We start from the raw sequence: 18,647 nt of genomic DNA, 5'->3' as shown, positions 1-18,647 counted from the left end.
TAGCTGGCCCTTTTACTACATTGAGGGTGGAAGGGGTGGGGGGGACTGGGGATATTTATCCATGTAGCTCCAAAGCCTAGGATGAAACTTGGCACATGATGGGAGCTAAATGATGTTGTGACCTGAAGGTCTAAACTGTCTTATTGGCATATACATTTTTTGTTAAACAGTTAGGGACCATGTCATGATATAGGTCATTTATTTTGTAGAACTTACACTTATATAGCCTTTGGTTACTTTTCCTGACATTCTGTGAGTGTACAGACTTCTCATTAAGGTTTCCTGTGCACTTTCAGCATTCAAACTACCAAAGTGCTCTGGCAGTAGGCACTTAAATGAACCCTTAAGGTTATAGTATAATTCCTAGACTATGGTCCTCTTTCTACTAGGACTGAGGCTACTAAAATATCTTACGCTGGTAGCAAGGTGATTTCTTTTAGACTTGTTGGAATGAAATAGCATTTGGGAACTTATTAGCTAGAAGAGGGGATTCCAAATAATAGCTCTTTGTTCAGAGTTTCTCCATCAATTCATAGATAAGTCAATTGGCACCCATCATTTTAGACTCATTGGAGGCCAATGTAGTTAAGTGAAATATAAAGGGTACTATAGGCAGTAAATAGAAGCCTTGTAACAATATAACGTGCAGTGGAAAAAAGGATTGGGAAATCTATAAAAGCTGCCGAAAAGAACAAAAAATATAATTAAAGGAGCAAAAAAGAGGTATTGAACACAATCTCAGGGACTATTTCGGGCAACAGTAAATGTCTCCTCAAATATATCTTTAAAGGACAGAAAGCAAAGTAGAAAACTAGTCCCATGGAGAGAGGAAGAAAAATACCAAATAGAATTGTACGAATAGGCTAACAAGAGTCAGATTGCTTATGCTAATTTTTACCTTTCTTTAAAATAATTAGATGTTGTCAGATAGATCAGAGAATTTGAAATTCTTAGATGAGAATAGGATAGAGAAAAGCAAAAGGAACAAAATAAACAGAGGTGATATTTTATGCAGGTATGGCTCAGAGTAGGGTAGATAAATTGGTATATAGAAGACAATTGAAATTTGCAGTTCACACGTCAAGTTTTGCCAAATAAGTACAGTTATTTTAGGTTCTATCAAAGTTAAATATTATTTAAGAAAATGTTTCCTACCTCACCTCCATTTGGTGAAAGCGTGTAGGCTACACATGACTTCCTCAAGAACAGAAAATAATACTTTCAGTAGAAAATATTTTTTGACAGTGAATTTCCATTACTTGGACCAAAGGTTTTCACCTAGTGAAACATGTCAGAGATACCTAGGAGATTTTCCCAATAAACTTAGCCCTACTGAGAACCATCACCATAGACATTTGATTAGTTTATAATGTTCTTTGGAAATACACTGAACATAATCACACTTACTTCCTAAAATCAACAACCTCTGTCTTGAATTATAAGTAAAGAATGATTGACAAATTAGAATAAAATATAAAATAAGAAAATTGTGTTATTAGAAGAAGTGACGTGCAAAGGTGACTTCCTGGATGCAGAGGCAGAATTCAGAACTTGTGTGTTAAGCCAGTCTCTGTCAGGGAACTCTTGTCATCATGTGTATTACATTAATTACTTATTGTGCTTTCCTCTGTGCTGAGTAATTCCAAAAACTTTTTTTAATTTACTGTCTGAGAAGGTAAACCATGACTATTTAAAGAGAAAGTGTCAAGCTTGAGATCTTGAACACTGGTTCCAAGGCTGTAGATAAAACAGAACTTTACCTCAAAGATTATTTGATAAGCTGGGTGAAGGACAACATTCTTTTGGCTAACTCTGCCCATGGACACTCACATACAAACTCACATACACAAACACATATAAAATGTGCCAGACAGTACTTTGTCCAACTTTCTTCAAAATATAAATTGAAATCCATGCATTGTACCTCCAATTAAAAACTAAACTTACTGTTGAGAGGAGTACCATAAACATACCAATTTTAATAGGGAATACTAAAATAGCTTTGGGTGTAAATATAAATTAATGTGTATGCACTGCACATAAACAATACATAGGCACATGGTCTATTGATTGAAAGATAAACACTACATTGAAAAGCAGTCATTCCAGTGTCAAGGGACTTGTGTACTTTACAAGTAAAAGAGGCATCGTATTTCTAAAGAGAAGGTTACTATAGAAAAATAATGAGGTTTTACCATTTTAACTCTTGAAAAGCTGAGTGCTTGTAAAGCTAAAGGAACATAGAGACAGAGGTCTAGAGATCATGTATTGCCTTCCTGCTGTATACTGAGATTGGTGTCTGTGTGTGCGTGTGTGTGTGTGGTAAGACTGGAGGTGGGTGATAGGATAGAAAAGGATTAGACGCTATGGGATCCAGAGCTAAAAAAGTAAGGAAAGTAGTGAATTAGTATGTTTCTATCTTTAATGGCTGCACTTAACCCTTGCAGAGAGAACAGCACAATGATCTTCCTTCCTTCAGCAATTTCAACTCATGGCCAGATTTGTTTCATTCATATCCCTATTCATTCCCCCTAACCTCTGATTATTTTGAAGCCAATGTCAGATATCATATTAGTCTATGCTTAAGTATTTCAGTGTATATCTTTAAAAAATGAAAATTCTTAAAAATATAACCATAATGCCATCATCAATCTTAAAAATTACACTGAATACAATAAAATATCAATTTATTTTCAAATTTTCTAAATTATTGCAGAGATGTTTTCCTTTATAATTTTTTTTTTTTTTTTTTTGCGGTACGTGGGCCTCTCACTGTTGTGGCCTCTCCCGTTGCGGAGCACAGGCTCCGGACACGCAGGCTCAGCGGCCATGGCTCACGGGCCCAGCTGCTCCGCAGCATGTGGGATCTTCCCGGACCGGGGCACAAACCCGTGTCCCCTGCATCGGCAGGCAGACTCTCAACCACTGCACCACCAGGGAAGCCCTATAGTTTATTTTTAATAAAATCAAAATGTTCCCATTATTTTGTCCCATAGAGTTTTTTACAGAGTCTAGATTTTGCACCCCAAAGTGTGGTACTTCTCTCCCCCCTGAATTGTATGGAAATTGAGAATTAGACCCAAATTGTTTCAACAATAGAATTTAGAGTATTTTTGAAGAGTAGATGATGCCTGCTTCTGAGATAAGTTTCTCTAATTGTCCCTCTTTTTAACCAAGAATTTTATAGAAGCTGGTTCAGAGATTAGTATGGTGAAGTAGTCAAATTCAGAATGCCTTGTAGTCTAAAGGGAGAACCAGACATGTATATAACTAACTCTACTAAAAAGCAAAATGCGATATATTTTCAGAAGTTCCACAGTGCTTGCTTTTGTATCAGTATTAATAGAATGATAAAGTTTCAGTTTCTTTATGATCCTAAAGCTCAGGGAGGAGGCAGCCCCTGAGACAACTCCATCAAACACAAGAGCTCTATGGAACACAATTTGATGTATAACTTTGAAGATTCCTTCTAGCTCTAAGCCTCAGAGTAATGAGGAGCTGTATGGTAAAATTCACAAAGTTTTTGCAAACTCATGAATTTCCCTTAAGCTATACTTGACAAAGCTAGGGAATATTAAGAGGGAAAAGACAGACACATAGCATTACAGCTAAACTGAAGTATTTCTGGATTGTCAATAACTCTACAAGTAGACTTAGGATAGACAATGTATCAACATGCTTCAGTTCCTCTTTCAAGCAAAACAAAATAAAACACCTGCCTGTGACAAGAGCCATACGTTTGAAGAAAACAGGAGAGTGACTCAGAATCTAGATAGCATGGTTTCATCAAATATACTGTTCATTTATTTAATACCTTTATGTAGTATACTTTTGGAGTTTTTCAACTAGTTGTACTTTATATTTTGTATTCTGCTATGATTCATGAATCTGTTTCTTTAGGCACAGACAGCGCACATTGTCCTGGAAGATGGAACTAAGATGAAAGGTTACTCCTTTGGCCATCCATCCTCTGTTGCTGGTGAAGTGGTTTTTAATACTGGCCTAGCAGGGTGAGTAATGCTTCTATTCCAAGGCTTTATTCTTCCTCTATATAGAGGAATAACTGGATGATCTTATTCATGGTGGGAAATTGAAATCACCACATCATCATCATAATACTACACATTGTCCTGACGTTGCCCTGTGCTTGCTCAAGCCAACCCTGAAAAGGGCCATAGACACAAACTCCTCCCTGTGGCTGTAAATGGAAGAGAATACAGACACTGGTGTTCCCCTGCTAAAAAAGAACAAAATTAATTCTAGAAACTTAGGATACAAAGACACAAGTTATGTGAGATTACCAAGTGGTTTCTGTAAGGTGGGGGGTCAGTATCAATCTGATTTAAGGTGAAAATCGAACAGGGAAAAGGATGGGTAGCACTCTCTAGTGCCATTCCATTAGTGAAATTAAGAATCAACTTTGCACATCTAATATGAACTATTATAAAGAGCTAAGAAATTCCTTAGGTATTATAGTGCAAAATTATATAAAATACAATATATAATTTACACTCTAATAAGAAAGGTAAAATAACAGATACATTTATTATCTTAAAGTAATACACAGGAGAGCAGGTTCATAGACCGGATATTTTCAAAATTTATCAACTGAGACTGAATTCAGTATTTAATTTCTGCTAATAGGTGTAGAGCAACAAAGGTAAGAGTTGCTACAGAAATCATGTAGCTGTTCTTATCTAGCCAACAAATATTCATCTGGGAACCAGGTGGCTGAAGTTCTGGTCTCAGTTCTAATGGTAACTGATTATGTGATATTGAGAAAATCACTTAACCTTTCTGAATCTTAGTTTCCACATGTAAAGTGTGAGGGGATTGGATTAGATAGTAATTTATGGCTAGGAATTTAAAAAATTACATCTTAAAAAATTAGATGGTTTCAAAAGGTTTCCATTAGAGATTCAGTAGACTAAACTGTAAAATATTTGATGAATTCTTTAGGGAAATTCAGTTAGCCTTTTAAAGACAAGGAGGCATTGGGTTAACTGGTATTGAAGATATTGATTGACCAAACTTCCATTATATTATTAATGTGCATTATCCTCTAAACTCTTAGCTCTCTGTTTGAAATAAAGAATATTAGATGGTTTTTAAAATAGTTCCACTGGTGAGAACATTAAATTACAGTGTATGAAAACTGTTTGCAAAGTTTTGCTTCACCAGGCAATTATTTAAGCCTTTTGACAGCACTAATTACTAACTGTGTTAATATACCTGCCAACAAACAGCTGTTTAATATAGATCAGAATGATGGAGGGCACTCGAGTTTTCTTCTCTGTGATAGATTATGGGTAATAAATCTTGTCACATCACAAAAGTCAAACAGGACCTGATGGATTAATTTTCTTCCAACACTGCAGTTCTCTAGGACAAGCTATATTTATTCATTTTCTGGAGAGAGCATTGTAGGCATATGTTTAAAGGGAATGGCCAGTTCTTTCATGGGAAGAAAGAAGAAAAGAAGTAAAATTAAATTAATTAAAGACTTCTTTTGATGTAGAAAAATGCATTCATTAATAAGATTAGTCCACACATCCTATTTTCCATTGAGAAATGCTGCTTTTATTCATGCGTGGCTCACTCAGCAAGGGGTTGATAATTACGGGAGTTATTTTGTTTTTCATCTTCAAGAAATTCATTTATATTATGTGTAAGCCTTGGTTAAAAAATTATTAGTTCCTGACAAGTGAGAGGGAATCTGAGAAATTAGCTGATGGAGGTGTGGGTAAATATCACAGCATCTTAGTCACTTTAGAGGTTGCTGGGCTGAGAGACTAAGTATTCTGTTGGCAAAGGGAGTTCTGGGAGAAGTTAGTCTGGATGAGGGTTGAAGAATTCGTGTTGACTACTGCTGGAGCTGAATTTTATTGCTTTCGAGGTTGTCAGTCTGTCCCCCTCAGCACCTAAATTCACCTTCAGTAGTAATCCACAAGAAAGATTAGGTTTAACTGTCTCTGTGGGAAGTGAAAATGTTAAGAGGGTGGGAAAAAAATCTTATTGCAATGCATGGAATAGCTGTAGATAGATCCTGGTATTTATGGGAATAATGTTTCTTATTATTAAGAATAGAAATTTTATATATAATTTTATTTATATGTAGAATAAAAACAAGAATACATGTATTCTTTTTTTTTTTTTTTTTTTTTTTTTTTTGCGGTACGCGGGCCTCTCACTGTTGTGGCCTCTCCCATTGCGGAGCACAGGCTCTAGACGCGCAGGCTCAGTGGCCATGGCGCGCAGGCTCAGTGGCCATGGCTCACGGGCCCAGCTGCTCCGCAGCATGTGGGATCTTCCCAGACCGGGGCACGAACCCGTGTCCCCTGCATCGGCAGGCGGACTCTCAACCACTGCGCCACCAGGGAGGCCCAAGAATACATGTATTCTTATTTTTTCCTCCCTACACTTTAAAATAAAGCTCTTCTGCATTTCTTCTTAATTCCACATCAGTACTTTAAAATAGTTACTTGGAATCTTTTAATTTAGAAGACAGAAATGCTTTGGGTCAATTTTTTTGGGATTGATTTTTTTCTGTAATAAAATAATAACTATCAAACATATACTATCAATGATAACTTGATAATAACTATCAAACATACACCTCTCTATATAACTAAAATATTAAAAAAATCAACTTTATTAAGTATTTCTTTCATAGAAAATAAATCAGAGTTTTAAATGCTCAGTGAATTTTAATAAACATATATACCCAGGCAACCATCACTGACGTAATCAGCATGCTCTTCAGTATCCTCAAAGATATTTTTTAAAAACTTTTCAATTTTTGACAGTTAATATTTTGGTGAAACTGTCAGCCCTCAGTAGTAAATATCATTTTGGACTCACTCATGTCTGGTAGGCTAGGGGATTCTTGAGGATATCTGCAATCTTTAAATAGAGCAATATTTAAAAACTTAAGACCCTGTAAAGAATTTTTCAAGGAATTAAAAAATTTAAGAAATTGAGGGAATGAAAATTAAATGAGAATATGCCATATTACTTAAGAGTCTTTTCATATCAGTAATATCATGGGATAAATTTCCATATTCTATCATAAAATTTCCTTAGGTTTGGCAAAATCTAGAGACGAGCTTGTAGGATTTTATTCTCATGTTCTCTAATTTTCAAGGGTTCAATAATTAAGATCATGTATGTAGAATACATTTTTTTGTTGATAATTTCTTGGCATCTTTACCTAGGTACCCGGAAGCTCTTACTGACCCTGCTTACAAGGGACAGATTCTCACCATGGCCAATCCTATTGTTGGGAATGGTGGAGCCCCTGACACTACTGCACTGGATGAACTGGGACTTAGCAAATATTTGGAGTCCGATGGAATTAAGGTAGTACCAGTGATGACTATTTAAAAAGCATAGTTGATTTATTAAGAATCTAAGCTGGACAAAATTTCGGCCTCAATCCTATAGTACAAATCATTAAATTTATATTCTCAATCTTACTCCTAGGTATATGAAAATAATCTTTAACATGACATTATTCTGAGTTTCATTTCTCAGGGCACTCTGGATTTATTTTTAATGCTGTGGATAAAACTGGCTTCATTTGGAAAAATGTTGTTATAAGTTCAGATAGCAACTATGCTGCAAGAATTCGAGTTGAATCACCTTTTAAATGGATTTTAAGAATCAACTCTGTATCAATTATTTACCTTTTAAATCTTATCCTCTTTGGGAGATGAGTAAAAGATAACGTGTATGCCAGCTGAAAAGTAAACACAATTAAAATTTCCTATTCAAGGCAAATTTGAATAATATCTTAGGGATGTGAACCATATAAACGATTCAAAAATTTACACTCTAAATTCACCACTCTATTTTTGAATGACTTGGACTGATCATTTTATTTAGTTTTATATCTCACCATTTCCCCCAATATTTAGTTTCTTTTAAATGTAAATTTAAAAATTGTCTTATTCTCTACGTACATTAAGCAAATAATTATTAATTAGGTTATCGATAAATGCCATTGTGGAAAAGTACAAGGTACTGAGAAGGGGGACCTAGTTTACTCTCAGGATTTGGAAAACCAAGTAAGACTGTTCCCCGCATGGTAATTAAGGTAACAATTATTATATTTTACGAGAAAACTTTTTAATCACATTTTTTTTCAAGTTTCAAAATTTTAAGTGTTGTATCAGCAAATATAATAAAGCTTGAAGAATGCAAACTGACTCTTAAGTCATAACAGAGGGGATAGACTGGGAATTTGGGATTCACATGTACACACTGCTATATTTAAAATATATAGATAACCAACAAGGACTTACTGTATAGCACAGGGAACTCTGCTCAATATTCTGTAATAACCTAAATGGGAAAAGAATTTGAAAAAGAATGGAAAAAAATAAATTTATTAATTAAAAAGAAGACAAGTCACAAGAGTTGGGTAGTATTTTGTGATCACATTTTTAAAATGACTGCCTGTCTTTCTAGGTTGCAGGTTTGCTGGTGCTGAATTATAGTGATGACTACCACCACTGGCTGGCTGCCAAGAGTCTAGGGCAATGGCTACAGGAAGAAAAGGTGAGAAATATGATAGGTCATCCAGCATCACCTAAGGACGATTGGTGGGGCCCGTGGAAAGTTGGGAAGGTGTATGTAATTGAAAAGGGCCAAACAGATAAAGCAGATCAGGCAGTTTGGGACCCTTTTGTTTCAGAGCGCGATTCCTTCAGGCTGAACTGTTACTACTGTCCAGAACTGTCCAGAATTCATTCTTTATATAAACACTGAGGACCTTATATTTTCAGTTTATCCACTAGGTGGCACTCATACATGCTTGGTAGACAGACTTTCTCATTCTGGAAAGGGGTTAGAGAAAATTTTAGAATTTTCTACTCTCCGGAGCAACATAACCTCCCCCTTTTAACGAGGATCTAGAGATGTAACTTGTGTCGTGGATTCTAGTACCAGCTCTACCATTAACGAGCTGTGTGACCTTGCTCAGGTCATGTAATCATACCATACATTCTTAATTTTAATTCTTAATTAATATAAACTGATTGCCGTCAAGTCTCTTTGGGCTTAAACGTTATGACTATGACGTATAATTAGATATCACTTCATTTGAAGTAATAAATAAGTTACTAACCTTATATCTTCCTTACTTTATTATTTTCTAATCAGATAAGGGGATTCTCCTGGTTTGAAAGTCAGACCTACTTAAAGTTAACAGACCTAATATACTAAGCTTTATTTCCAGTGTTACTGTAGCTGCTTTTTGTTAAGTTGCAACTGGGCCTGTAATTGACCGAATATTATTCTGAGAAACTCTGTCTCTCTGAGGAGCATCTGCCAACTGAGGCTAAACGTTTCCTCTTTCTAACAAAGCAAAAAATCTTGATCTTTGTTTCCTCATTCTTGCTAAATTTTTACAAGAGAGAAGAAGGCATATGTATTATCTCCTAGGTCTTTGCTAAAGTTTCTTCTCAATCATTATCTGAATTTACCTCCTTGTAATCATCATTCAGGAGACTCCTCCCTCTTCCCCTTAATGTTTCCTTTGTGTTATTTAGACACCTGATATTATAGCTGCTTTGTGTCAGAACTAATAGTTGAAGTATAAACTTAATCCATGTTTTGTTAGTTTGTTTTTAAAATGTGCTTTGAATCTTCTTCCGTGATCATAGACACATAGAGTAGAAGAGTGTCTAAAATAATAACCAGTTTACCTCCTTCTGTGTACAGGTAATGGGGAAACATCTTGCTCAAATATCACTCAGATAAATGATGGAAGAAAAGAAACTAAAACCTGTTTCCTCATTCTTAACTTGCTGCTCTTTCCCCTTTTATCCACGGGGAATACGTTCTAAGACCCCCAGTGGATGCCTGAAACCATGGATAGTACCAAACCCTACCCTATATCTACTAAGTCTTTTCCTATGTGTACATACCTATGATAAAGTCTAGTTTATAAATTAGGCACAGTAAGGGAATATCTGAATTGCCAGCGTCACTACTCTTGCACTGTGGAGCCATTATTAAGTAAGATAAGTGTTACTTGAACATAGAACTGCCATACCGCAACAGTTGACCTGACAATCCAGGTGGCTATTAAATGACTAATGGGTGGGCACCGCTGGACAAAGGGGTGGTTCAGCTTCTGGGTGGGACAGAGCAGGATGGTGGGAGATTTCATCACACTATTCAGAGTGGTGTACAATTTAAAACTTATGAATTGTTTATTTCTGAAATTTTCCATTTAATATTTTCAGATTATGGTTGATCACAGGTAACTGAAACCACTAGAAGCAAAACTGGGGAGAAGGGGGAACCTACTGTACTACATCTATCTCTATCCAACCTAGTCAAAGAAACTAAAACAAATGGTGGTGCCTGATTTACTAATAGATTGGGCAAAATTTTAATACAGCATGACTACCTAACAAGCACCTTCAGGAAAACCTTCAGGATTGCCTACCATGTGCCAGGAACATGTGGTTCACAACATGGATTTGCCTATTAATTACATATCTTTGCTTATGAAGTTCACAAATTCCATTTTTTAAAAATATATATGTATCTATAAAATTATATTACTTATTTAACATCTTGGATTAAAAGCAAAAGAGCTGTAGCAGAAGACTGATGTTCAGAATTTCTCACTTTTCACTCTGAGGAAGGGTCTGGGTATTAAGAGTCCTGTGCCCAACTGAACAGCAATTTACCTTGTTCTTGTAACACAGACACCCTGGATCAGAGAAAAGGAGTAGGGAAATTATTTACTGCTCAAGAAGATAGATGATGTTAAGTTTGTAACTTGAAAACACTCTGCTGGACCAAATTTCCTCCAATTTTACTGTCACTACAATTATTTTCCTTACAGGTCCCTGCAATTTATGGAGTGGATACAAGAATGCTGACTAAAATAATTCGAGATAAGGTATGATAATCATATTTAGCCAAATCTATGTTTACATATATATATATATGTTTTTTTCCCTTTGCCCAAGGAACCCATTGGTGTGTAAAAGAACAGATCTGGTCAATTTCTATCATTTGGGTCTCTGCCATCCTGTTTTACTGTTTTTGATGTAATCTTCAAGACTGAATACTTGATTGGGATGTTTGTTACTGAATGGTTTTAAGATTACTTCACTCAGCAGTAGTTTATTGAGTGCCCACTCTATGTTTACTATTCCAAGTGACAAGTTAAAGCCGTTGTAATTCAGCTCATGTGATAGGGCTAGTAAACAAGTGGAGAAGGTAACTAGGTGCATAAGAATTTTGCCTAAATTGAATACCTACCTGCTGAAAAAGGAAAACCAGGAAGTGTACAGCACTGGGGCCATTATTTGTTTAGCCCTCTTGGAGGAGTTTTTGAACTTAGTGAGTTATAGTTCATGGGTATATTAAATGAACCCTGCATGTATTACCTCAGTTATATAGTCTTTCTTGAAATTGTTCCAATGACCAAGATGAAGGTAAGTTTATCTTTTGCTTTCATATCTGCTACATGAGATATTTGACCCTTCTTCTGAGAATATCTCAGCCCCATCTACTTCCTTCTTGTTATAAGAGGTGGACACTTGTTTTAGAAACCTTCATATCCCAGAACAGAAAGAAACTTTATCTCATGAATGTTAACTAAATTCCCTTAATGCCACCAAAGTTTTCTCATTAAATTATATATTTTTTTCTTAAAAAAGAAAAAAAAAGATACAATTTCAAAATGAAAAGGATTCTTCAAGAAAATCTGTTGTAGATTGTTGGCATATGTATAGACACAGGATCTCTATAAACAGAAAGAACAACTTTGAAAATAAGAACATGGCCACATACCCATGACCAGAAGAAAGACACTGAGAATTTATGCAATCCTTCTACTCTATCTCTGATTTTATTCCCTCCTCCATGATATTCCTGAGAATAGATGTTAGTGAGATTATATGTCCCAGGTAGATTTTTGTGTTTTTGTAGCCCAATGATGTTGTGGGAGCAGTAAACAATGATCAGGATACCAGAATGGGAAGGGAATAAAATTGGGAAATTCAATTCAAGCTGTAGATTTGGCAGGTTGAATAGAATATAATCAGTCCTAGTATTGGGGAAAACACTTTACAAGACCATATCATGTTCTTCATGTGATAGGTTAGTTTAAGGTGAACCCTGCTTTTATCAGAGGCAGTTAGGTTTTCAAAGTTTGGCTGAATAGATTAGCACAGACAAAATAATGGTATTGCCTATTATATTTGATTATGAGTGATATGGGCTCATATTAAAAACATATGTTGAGGGAGAGACCTTCAAGATGGCGGAGGAGTAAGACATGGAGATCACCTTCCTCCCCACAAATACATCAGAAATACATCTACATGTGGAACAACTCCTACAGAACACCTACTGAATGCTGGCAGAAGACCTCAGACCTCCCAAAAGGCAAGAAAGTCCCCACGTACCTGGGTAGGGCAAAAGAAAAAAGAAAAAAACAGAGACAAAAGAATAGGGACGGGACCTGCCCCTCTGGGAGGGAGCTGTGAAGGAGGAAAGGTTTCCATGCACTAGGAAGTCTCTTCGCTGATGGAGGCTGCAGGTGGCAGAGCGGGGAAGCTTCGGGGCCATGGAGGAGAGCGCAGCAACAGGACTGCGGAGGGCAAAGCGGAGAGATTCCCACACAGAGGATCGGTGCCGACAAACACTCACCAGCCCGAGAAGCTTGTCCGCTCATCCACTGGGGCAGGCGGGGGCTGGGAGCTGAAGCTTGGACTTCGGAGGTCAAATCCCAGGGAGAGGACTGGGGTTGGCCACGGGAACACAGCTTGAAGGGGGCTAGTACACCACAGCTAAGCAGGAGAGAGGCCGGGAAAAAGTCTGGACCTGCCTAAGAGGCAAGAGACCATTGTTTCGGGGTGTGCAAGGAGAGCGGATTCAGAGCACCACCTAAATCAGTTCCAGAGACAGACACGAGCCACAGTTATCAGAGCAGACACCAGAAACGGGCATGAAACGCTAAGGCTGCTGCTGCAGCCACCAAGAGGCCTGTGTGCAAGCACAGGTCACTCTCCACACCTCACCTCCCAGAAGCCTGTGCAGCCTGCCAGTGCCAGGGTGCCGTGATCCAGGGACAACTTCCCCAGGAGAACACACGGCACACCTCAGGCTGTTGCAAGGACATGTTGTCCTCTGCCGCTGCAGGCTCGCCTGACATACCATACCCCTCCCTCCCCCCGGCCTGAGTGAGCCAAAGCCTCCTAATCAGCTTCTCCTTTAACCCTGTCCTGTCTGAGCGAAGAAAAGACGCCCTCAGGCGACCTATACGCAGAGACGGGGCCAATCTAAAGCTGAACCCCAGGAGCTGTGTGAACAGAGAAAGGAAAATTCCTCCGAGCAGCCTCAGGAGCAGTGGATTAAATCTCCACAATCAACTAGATGTACCTGCATCTCTGGAATACCTGAATAGACAATGAATCATCCCAAAATTGAGGGAGCGGACTTTGAGAGTAACTATATATATATATTTTTTTCCCTTTTTCTCTTTTTGTGAGTGGCCGTGTGGTTGACAGGGTCTTAGCGCTCTGGCCGGGTGTCAGGGCTGTGCCTCTGAGGTGGGAGTGCCGAGTTCAGGACATTGGTTCACCAGAGAACTCCCAGCTCCACCTAGTATCAAACGGCAAAAGCTCTCCCAGGTATCTCCACGTCAACGCTAAGACCCAACTCCACTCAATGACCAGCAAGCTACAGTGCTGCACACCCTATGCCAAACGAATAACAAGACAGGAACACAACCACACCCATTAGCAGAGAGGCTGCCTAAAATCATAATAAGGTCACAGACACCCCAAAACACATTACTGGACGCGGTCCTGCCCACCAGAAAGACAGGATACAGCCTCATCCACCAGAACACAGGCACTAGTCCCCTCCACCAGGAAGCCTACACAACCCACTGAACAAACCTTAGCCACTGGGGGCAGACACCAAAAACAACAGAAACTACCAACCTGAAGCCTGCGAAAAGGAGACGCCGAAAACAGTAAGTTAAGCAAAATGAGAAGACAGAGAAACAAACAGCAGATGAAGGAGCAAGGTAAAAACCCACCAGACCAAACAAATGAAGAGAAAATAGGCAGTCTACCTGAAAAAGAATTCAGAGTAATGATAGTAAAGATGATCCAAAATCTTGGAAATAGAATGGAGAAAATATAAGAAACGTTTAACAAGGACATATGAGAACTAAAGAGCCAACAAACATGATGAACAACACAATAAATGAAATTAAAACTTCTCTAGAAGGAATCAATAGCAGAATAACTGAGGCAGAAGAATGGATAAGTGACCTGGAAGATAAAAGAGTGGAAATAACTACTGCAGAGAGGAATAAAGAAAAAAGAAGGAAAAGAATTGAGGACACTCTCAGAGACCTCTGGGACAATATTAAATGCACCAACATTCTAATTATAGGGGTCCCAGAAGAAGAAGAGAAAAAGAAAGGGACTGAGAAAATATTTGAAGAGATTATAGTTCAAAACTTCCCTGATGTGGGAAAGGAAATAGTTAATCAAGTCCAGGAAACGCAGAGAGTCCGATACAGGATAATTCCAAGGAGAAACAAGCCAAGATACATATTAATCAAACTATCGAAAATTAAATACAAAGAAAAAATATTAAGATCAGCAAGCAAAAAACAAAAAATAACACACAAGGGAATCCCCATAAGGTTAACAGCTGATCTTTCAGCAGAAACTCTGCAAGCCAGAAGGGAGTGGCAGGACATATTTAAAGTGATGAAAGGGAAAAACCTACAACCAAGATTACTCTACCCAGCAAGGATCTCATTCAGATTCGATGCAGAAATTAAAACCTTTACAGACAAGCAAAAGCTAAGAGAATTCAGCACCACCAAACCAACTTTACAACAAATGCTAAAGGAAATTCTTTAGACAGGAAACACAAGAGAAGGAAAAGACCTACAATAACAAACCCAAAACAATTAAGAAAATGGTAGTAGGAACATACATATCGATAATTACCTTAAATGTAAATGGATTAAATGCTCCAACCAAAAGACATAGACTGGCTGAATGGATACAAAACAACACCCACATATATGCTGTCTATAACAGACCCACTTCACACCAGGGACATAAAGAACTGAAAGTGAAGGGATGGAAAAAGATAGTCAATGGAAGTGGAAATCAAAAGAGAGCTGGAGTAGCAATTCTCATATCAGACAAAATAGAGTTTAAAATAAATATTATTACAAGAGACAAAGAAGGACACTACATAATGATCAAGGGATCGACCCAAAAAGAAGATATAACAATTGTAAGTATTTATGCACCCAACATAGGAGCACGTCAATACGTAAGGCAAATACTAACAGCCAAGAAAGGGGAAATCGACAGTAACACAATAGTAGGAGGGAACTTTAAGACCACACTTTCAGGGCTTCCCTGGTGGTGAAGTGGTTGAGAGCCCGCCTGCCGATGCAGGGGACACGGGTTCATGACCCGGTCCGGGAAGATCCCACATGCTGCAGAGCGGCTGGGCCCGTGAGCCATGGCCACTGAGCCTGCATGTCCGGAGCCTGTGCTCCGCAACGGGAGAGGCCACAACAGTGAAAGGCCGGTGAACCGCAAAAAAAAAAAAAAAAAAAAGACCACATTTTCAACAATGGACAGAAGATCCAAAATTTTAAAAAAGAAGGAAGCACAAACTATAAATGATACATTAAACAAGATGGACTTAATTGATATTTATAGGACATTCCATCCAAAAACAACAGAATACACTTTCTTCTCAAGTGCTCATGGAACACTCTCCAGGATAGATCGTATCTTGGGTCACAAATCAAGCCTTAGTAAGTTTAAGGAAATTGAAATCATACCAAGTATCTTTTCTGACCACACCTCTATGAGACTAGATATCAATTACAGCAAAAAATCTGTAAAAAATACAAACACATGGAGGCTAAACAATACACTACTTAATAACCAAGAGATCACTGAAGAAATCAAAGAGGAAATCAAAAAATACCTAAAAACAAATGAGGATGAAAACATGATGACCCAAAACCTATGGGATGCAGCAAAAGCAGTTCTAAGAGGGAAGTTTATAGCAATAAATTCCTACCTCAAGAAGCAAGAAATATCTTAAATAAACAACCAAACCTTACATCTAAAGCAATTAGAAAAAGAACAAAAACACCACCAAAGTTAGCAGAACGAAAGAAATAAAAAAGATGATATCAGAAATAAATGAAAAATAAATGAAGGAAACAACAGCAAAGATCAATAAAACTAAAGCTGGTTCTTTGAGAAGACAAACAAAATTGATAAACCATTAGCCAGACTCATCAAGAAAAAAAGGGAGAAGACTCAAATCAATAGAATCAGAAATGAGAAAGGAGTAGTAACAACTGACACTGCAGAAATACAAAGGATCATGAAAGATTACTACAAACAACTATATGCCAATAAAACGGACAACATGGAAGGAATGGACGAATTCTTAGAAATGCACAACCTTGCAAGACTAAATCAGGAAAAAATAGGAAATATAAATAGGCCAATCACAAGCATTGAAATTGAGACTGTGATTTAAAATCTTCCAACAAACAAAAGCCCAGGACCAGATGTCTTCACAGGCAAATTCTATCAAATATTTAGAGAAGAGCTAACACCTATCCTTCTCAAACTCTTCCAAAATATAGCATAGTGAGGAGCAGTCCCCAAATCATTCTACGAGGCCACCATCACCCTGATACCAAAACCAGACAAAGATGTCACAAAGAAAGAAAACTACAGGCCAATATCACTGATGAACATAGATGCAAAAATCTTCAACAAAATACTAGGAAACAGAATCTAACAGCACATTAAAGGGATCATACACCATGAAGAGGTGGCGTTCAGCCCAGGAATGTGAGGATTCTTCAATATACACAAATCAATCAATGTGATACACCATATTAACAAATTGAAGGAAAAAAACCATATGATCCTCTCAATAGATGCAGAAAAAGTTTTTGACAAAATTCAACACCCATTAAATGTAAAAAACCTCCAGACGATAGTCATAGGGGGAACGTACCTCAACCTAATAAAGGCCATATATGACAAACCCAAAGCCAAAATCGTTCTCAATGGTGAAAAACTGAAACCATTTCCACTACAGTCAGGAACAAGACAAGGTTGCCACTGTCACCACTATTATTCAAAATAGCTTTGGAAATTTTAGCCACATCAATCAGAGAAGAAAAAGAAATGAAAGGAATCCAAATTGGAAAAGAAGAAGTAAAGCTGTCACAGTTTGCAGATGACATGATAAAATATATAGAGAATACTAAAGATGCTACCAGAAAACTACTAGAGCTAATCAATGAATTTGGTAAAGTAGAAGGATACAAAATTAATGCACAGAAATCTCTTGCATTCCTATACACTAATGATGAATAATCTGAAAAGGAAATTAAGGAAACACTCCCATTTACCATTGCAACAAGAAGAATAAAATACCTAGGAATAAATCTACCTAAGGAGACAAAAGACCTGTATGCAGAAAACTATAAGACACTGATGAAAGAAATTAAAGATGATACAAACAGATGGAGAGATATACCCTGTTCTTGGATTGGAAGAATCAACATTGTGAAAATGACTCTACTACCCAAAGCAATCTACAGGTTCAATGCAATTCCTATCAAATTATCAATGGCATTTTTCACAGAATTAGAGCAAAAAATTTCACAATTTGTATGCAAACACAAAGGACCCCGAATAGCCAAAGCAATCTTCAGAAAGAAAAATGGACCTGGAGGAATCAGGCTGCCTGACTTCACACTACACTACAAAGCTACAGTAATTAAGACAGTATGGTACTGGCACAAAAACAGAAAGAGATGAATGGAACAGGATAGAAAGCCCAGAGATAAACCCATGCACATATGGTCCCCTTATTTTTGATAAAGGAGGTAAGATTATAGAATGGAGAAAAGACAGCCTTTTCAATAAGTGGTGCTGGGAAAACTGGACAGCTACATGTAAAAGAATGAAACTAGAACACTCCCTAACACCATACACAAAAATAAACTCAAAATGGATTAAAGACCTAAATGTAAGGCCAGACACTGTAAATTCTTAGAGGAAAACATAGGCAGAACACTCTATGACATAAATCACAGCAAGATCCTTTTTGACCCACCTTCTAGAGAAATGGAAATAAAAACAAAAATAAACAAATGGGACCTAATGAAACTTAAAAGCTCTTGTACAGCCAAGGAAACCATAAAAAAGACAACCCTCAGAATGGGAGAAAATATTTGCAAATGAAGCAACTGACAAAGGATTAATCTCCAAAATTTACAGGTAGCTCATGCAGCTCAATATTAAAAAAACAAACAACCCAATCCAAACATGGGCAGAAGAGCTAAATAGACATTCCTGTAAAGAATATATACAGATCGCCAATAAAATACATGAAAGAATGTTCAACGTCAGTAAACATTAGAGAAATGTAAATCGAAACTACAATGAGATATCACCTCACACCAGTCAGAATGCCCATCGTCAAAAAATCTACAAACAGTATACACTGGAGAGGGTGTGAAGAAAAAGGGAACCTTCTTGCACTTTTGGTGGGAATGTAAATTGATACAGCCACTCTGGAGAACA

General features: G+C 37.4%; 1 protein-coding gene across 1 annotated transcript in view; it reads left to right on the top strand.

The window, feature by feature from the left end:
* Positions 1 to 18,647, top strand: part of CPS1 (carbamoyl-phosphate synthase 1) — a 142,165-nt gene that overhangs the window by 15,413 nt on the left and 108,105 nt on the right. The window contains exons 2-5 of the mRNA XM_027122405.1: positions 3,901 to 4,010; positions 7,215 to 7,359; positions 8,470 to 8,559; positions 10,862 to 10,918. Of these exons, the coding sequence (XP_026978206.1) occupies positions 3,901 to 4,010; positions 7,215 to 7,359; positions 8,470 to 8,559; positions 10,862 to 10,918 (402 nt within the window). The remainder of the gene's footprint in view (positions 1 to 3,900; positions 4,011 to 7,214; positions 7,360 to 8,469; positions 8,560 to 10,861; positions 10,919 to 18,647) is intronic.

The sequence above is a fragment of the Aethalodelphis obliquidens genome, unplaced genomic scaffold (genome assembly GCF_003676395.1).
Source record: "Aethalodelphis obliquidens isolate GAN/ISIS:26980383/991018 unplaced genomic scaffold, ASM367639v1 scaffold2, whole genome shotgun sequence".
NCBI classification, from domain to species: Eukaryota; Metazoa; Chordata; class Mammalia; order Artiodactyla; family Delphinidae; genus Aethalodelphis; species Aethalodelphis obliquidens.
Note: the sequence above shows the minus strand (reverse complement) of the source record. Positions and strands in the feature narration are given on the sequence as shown.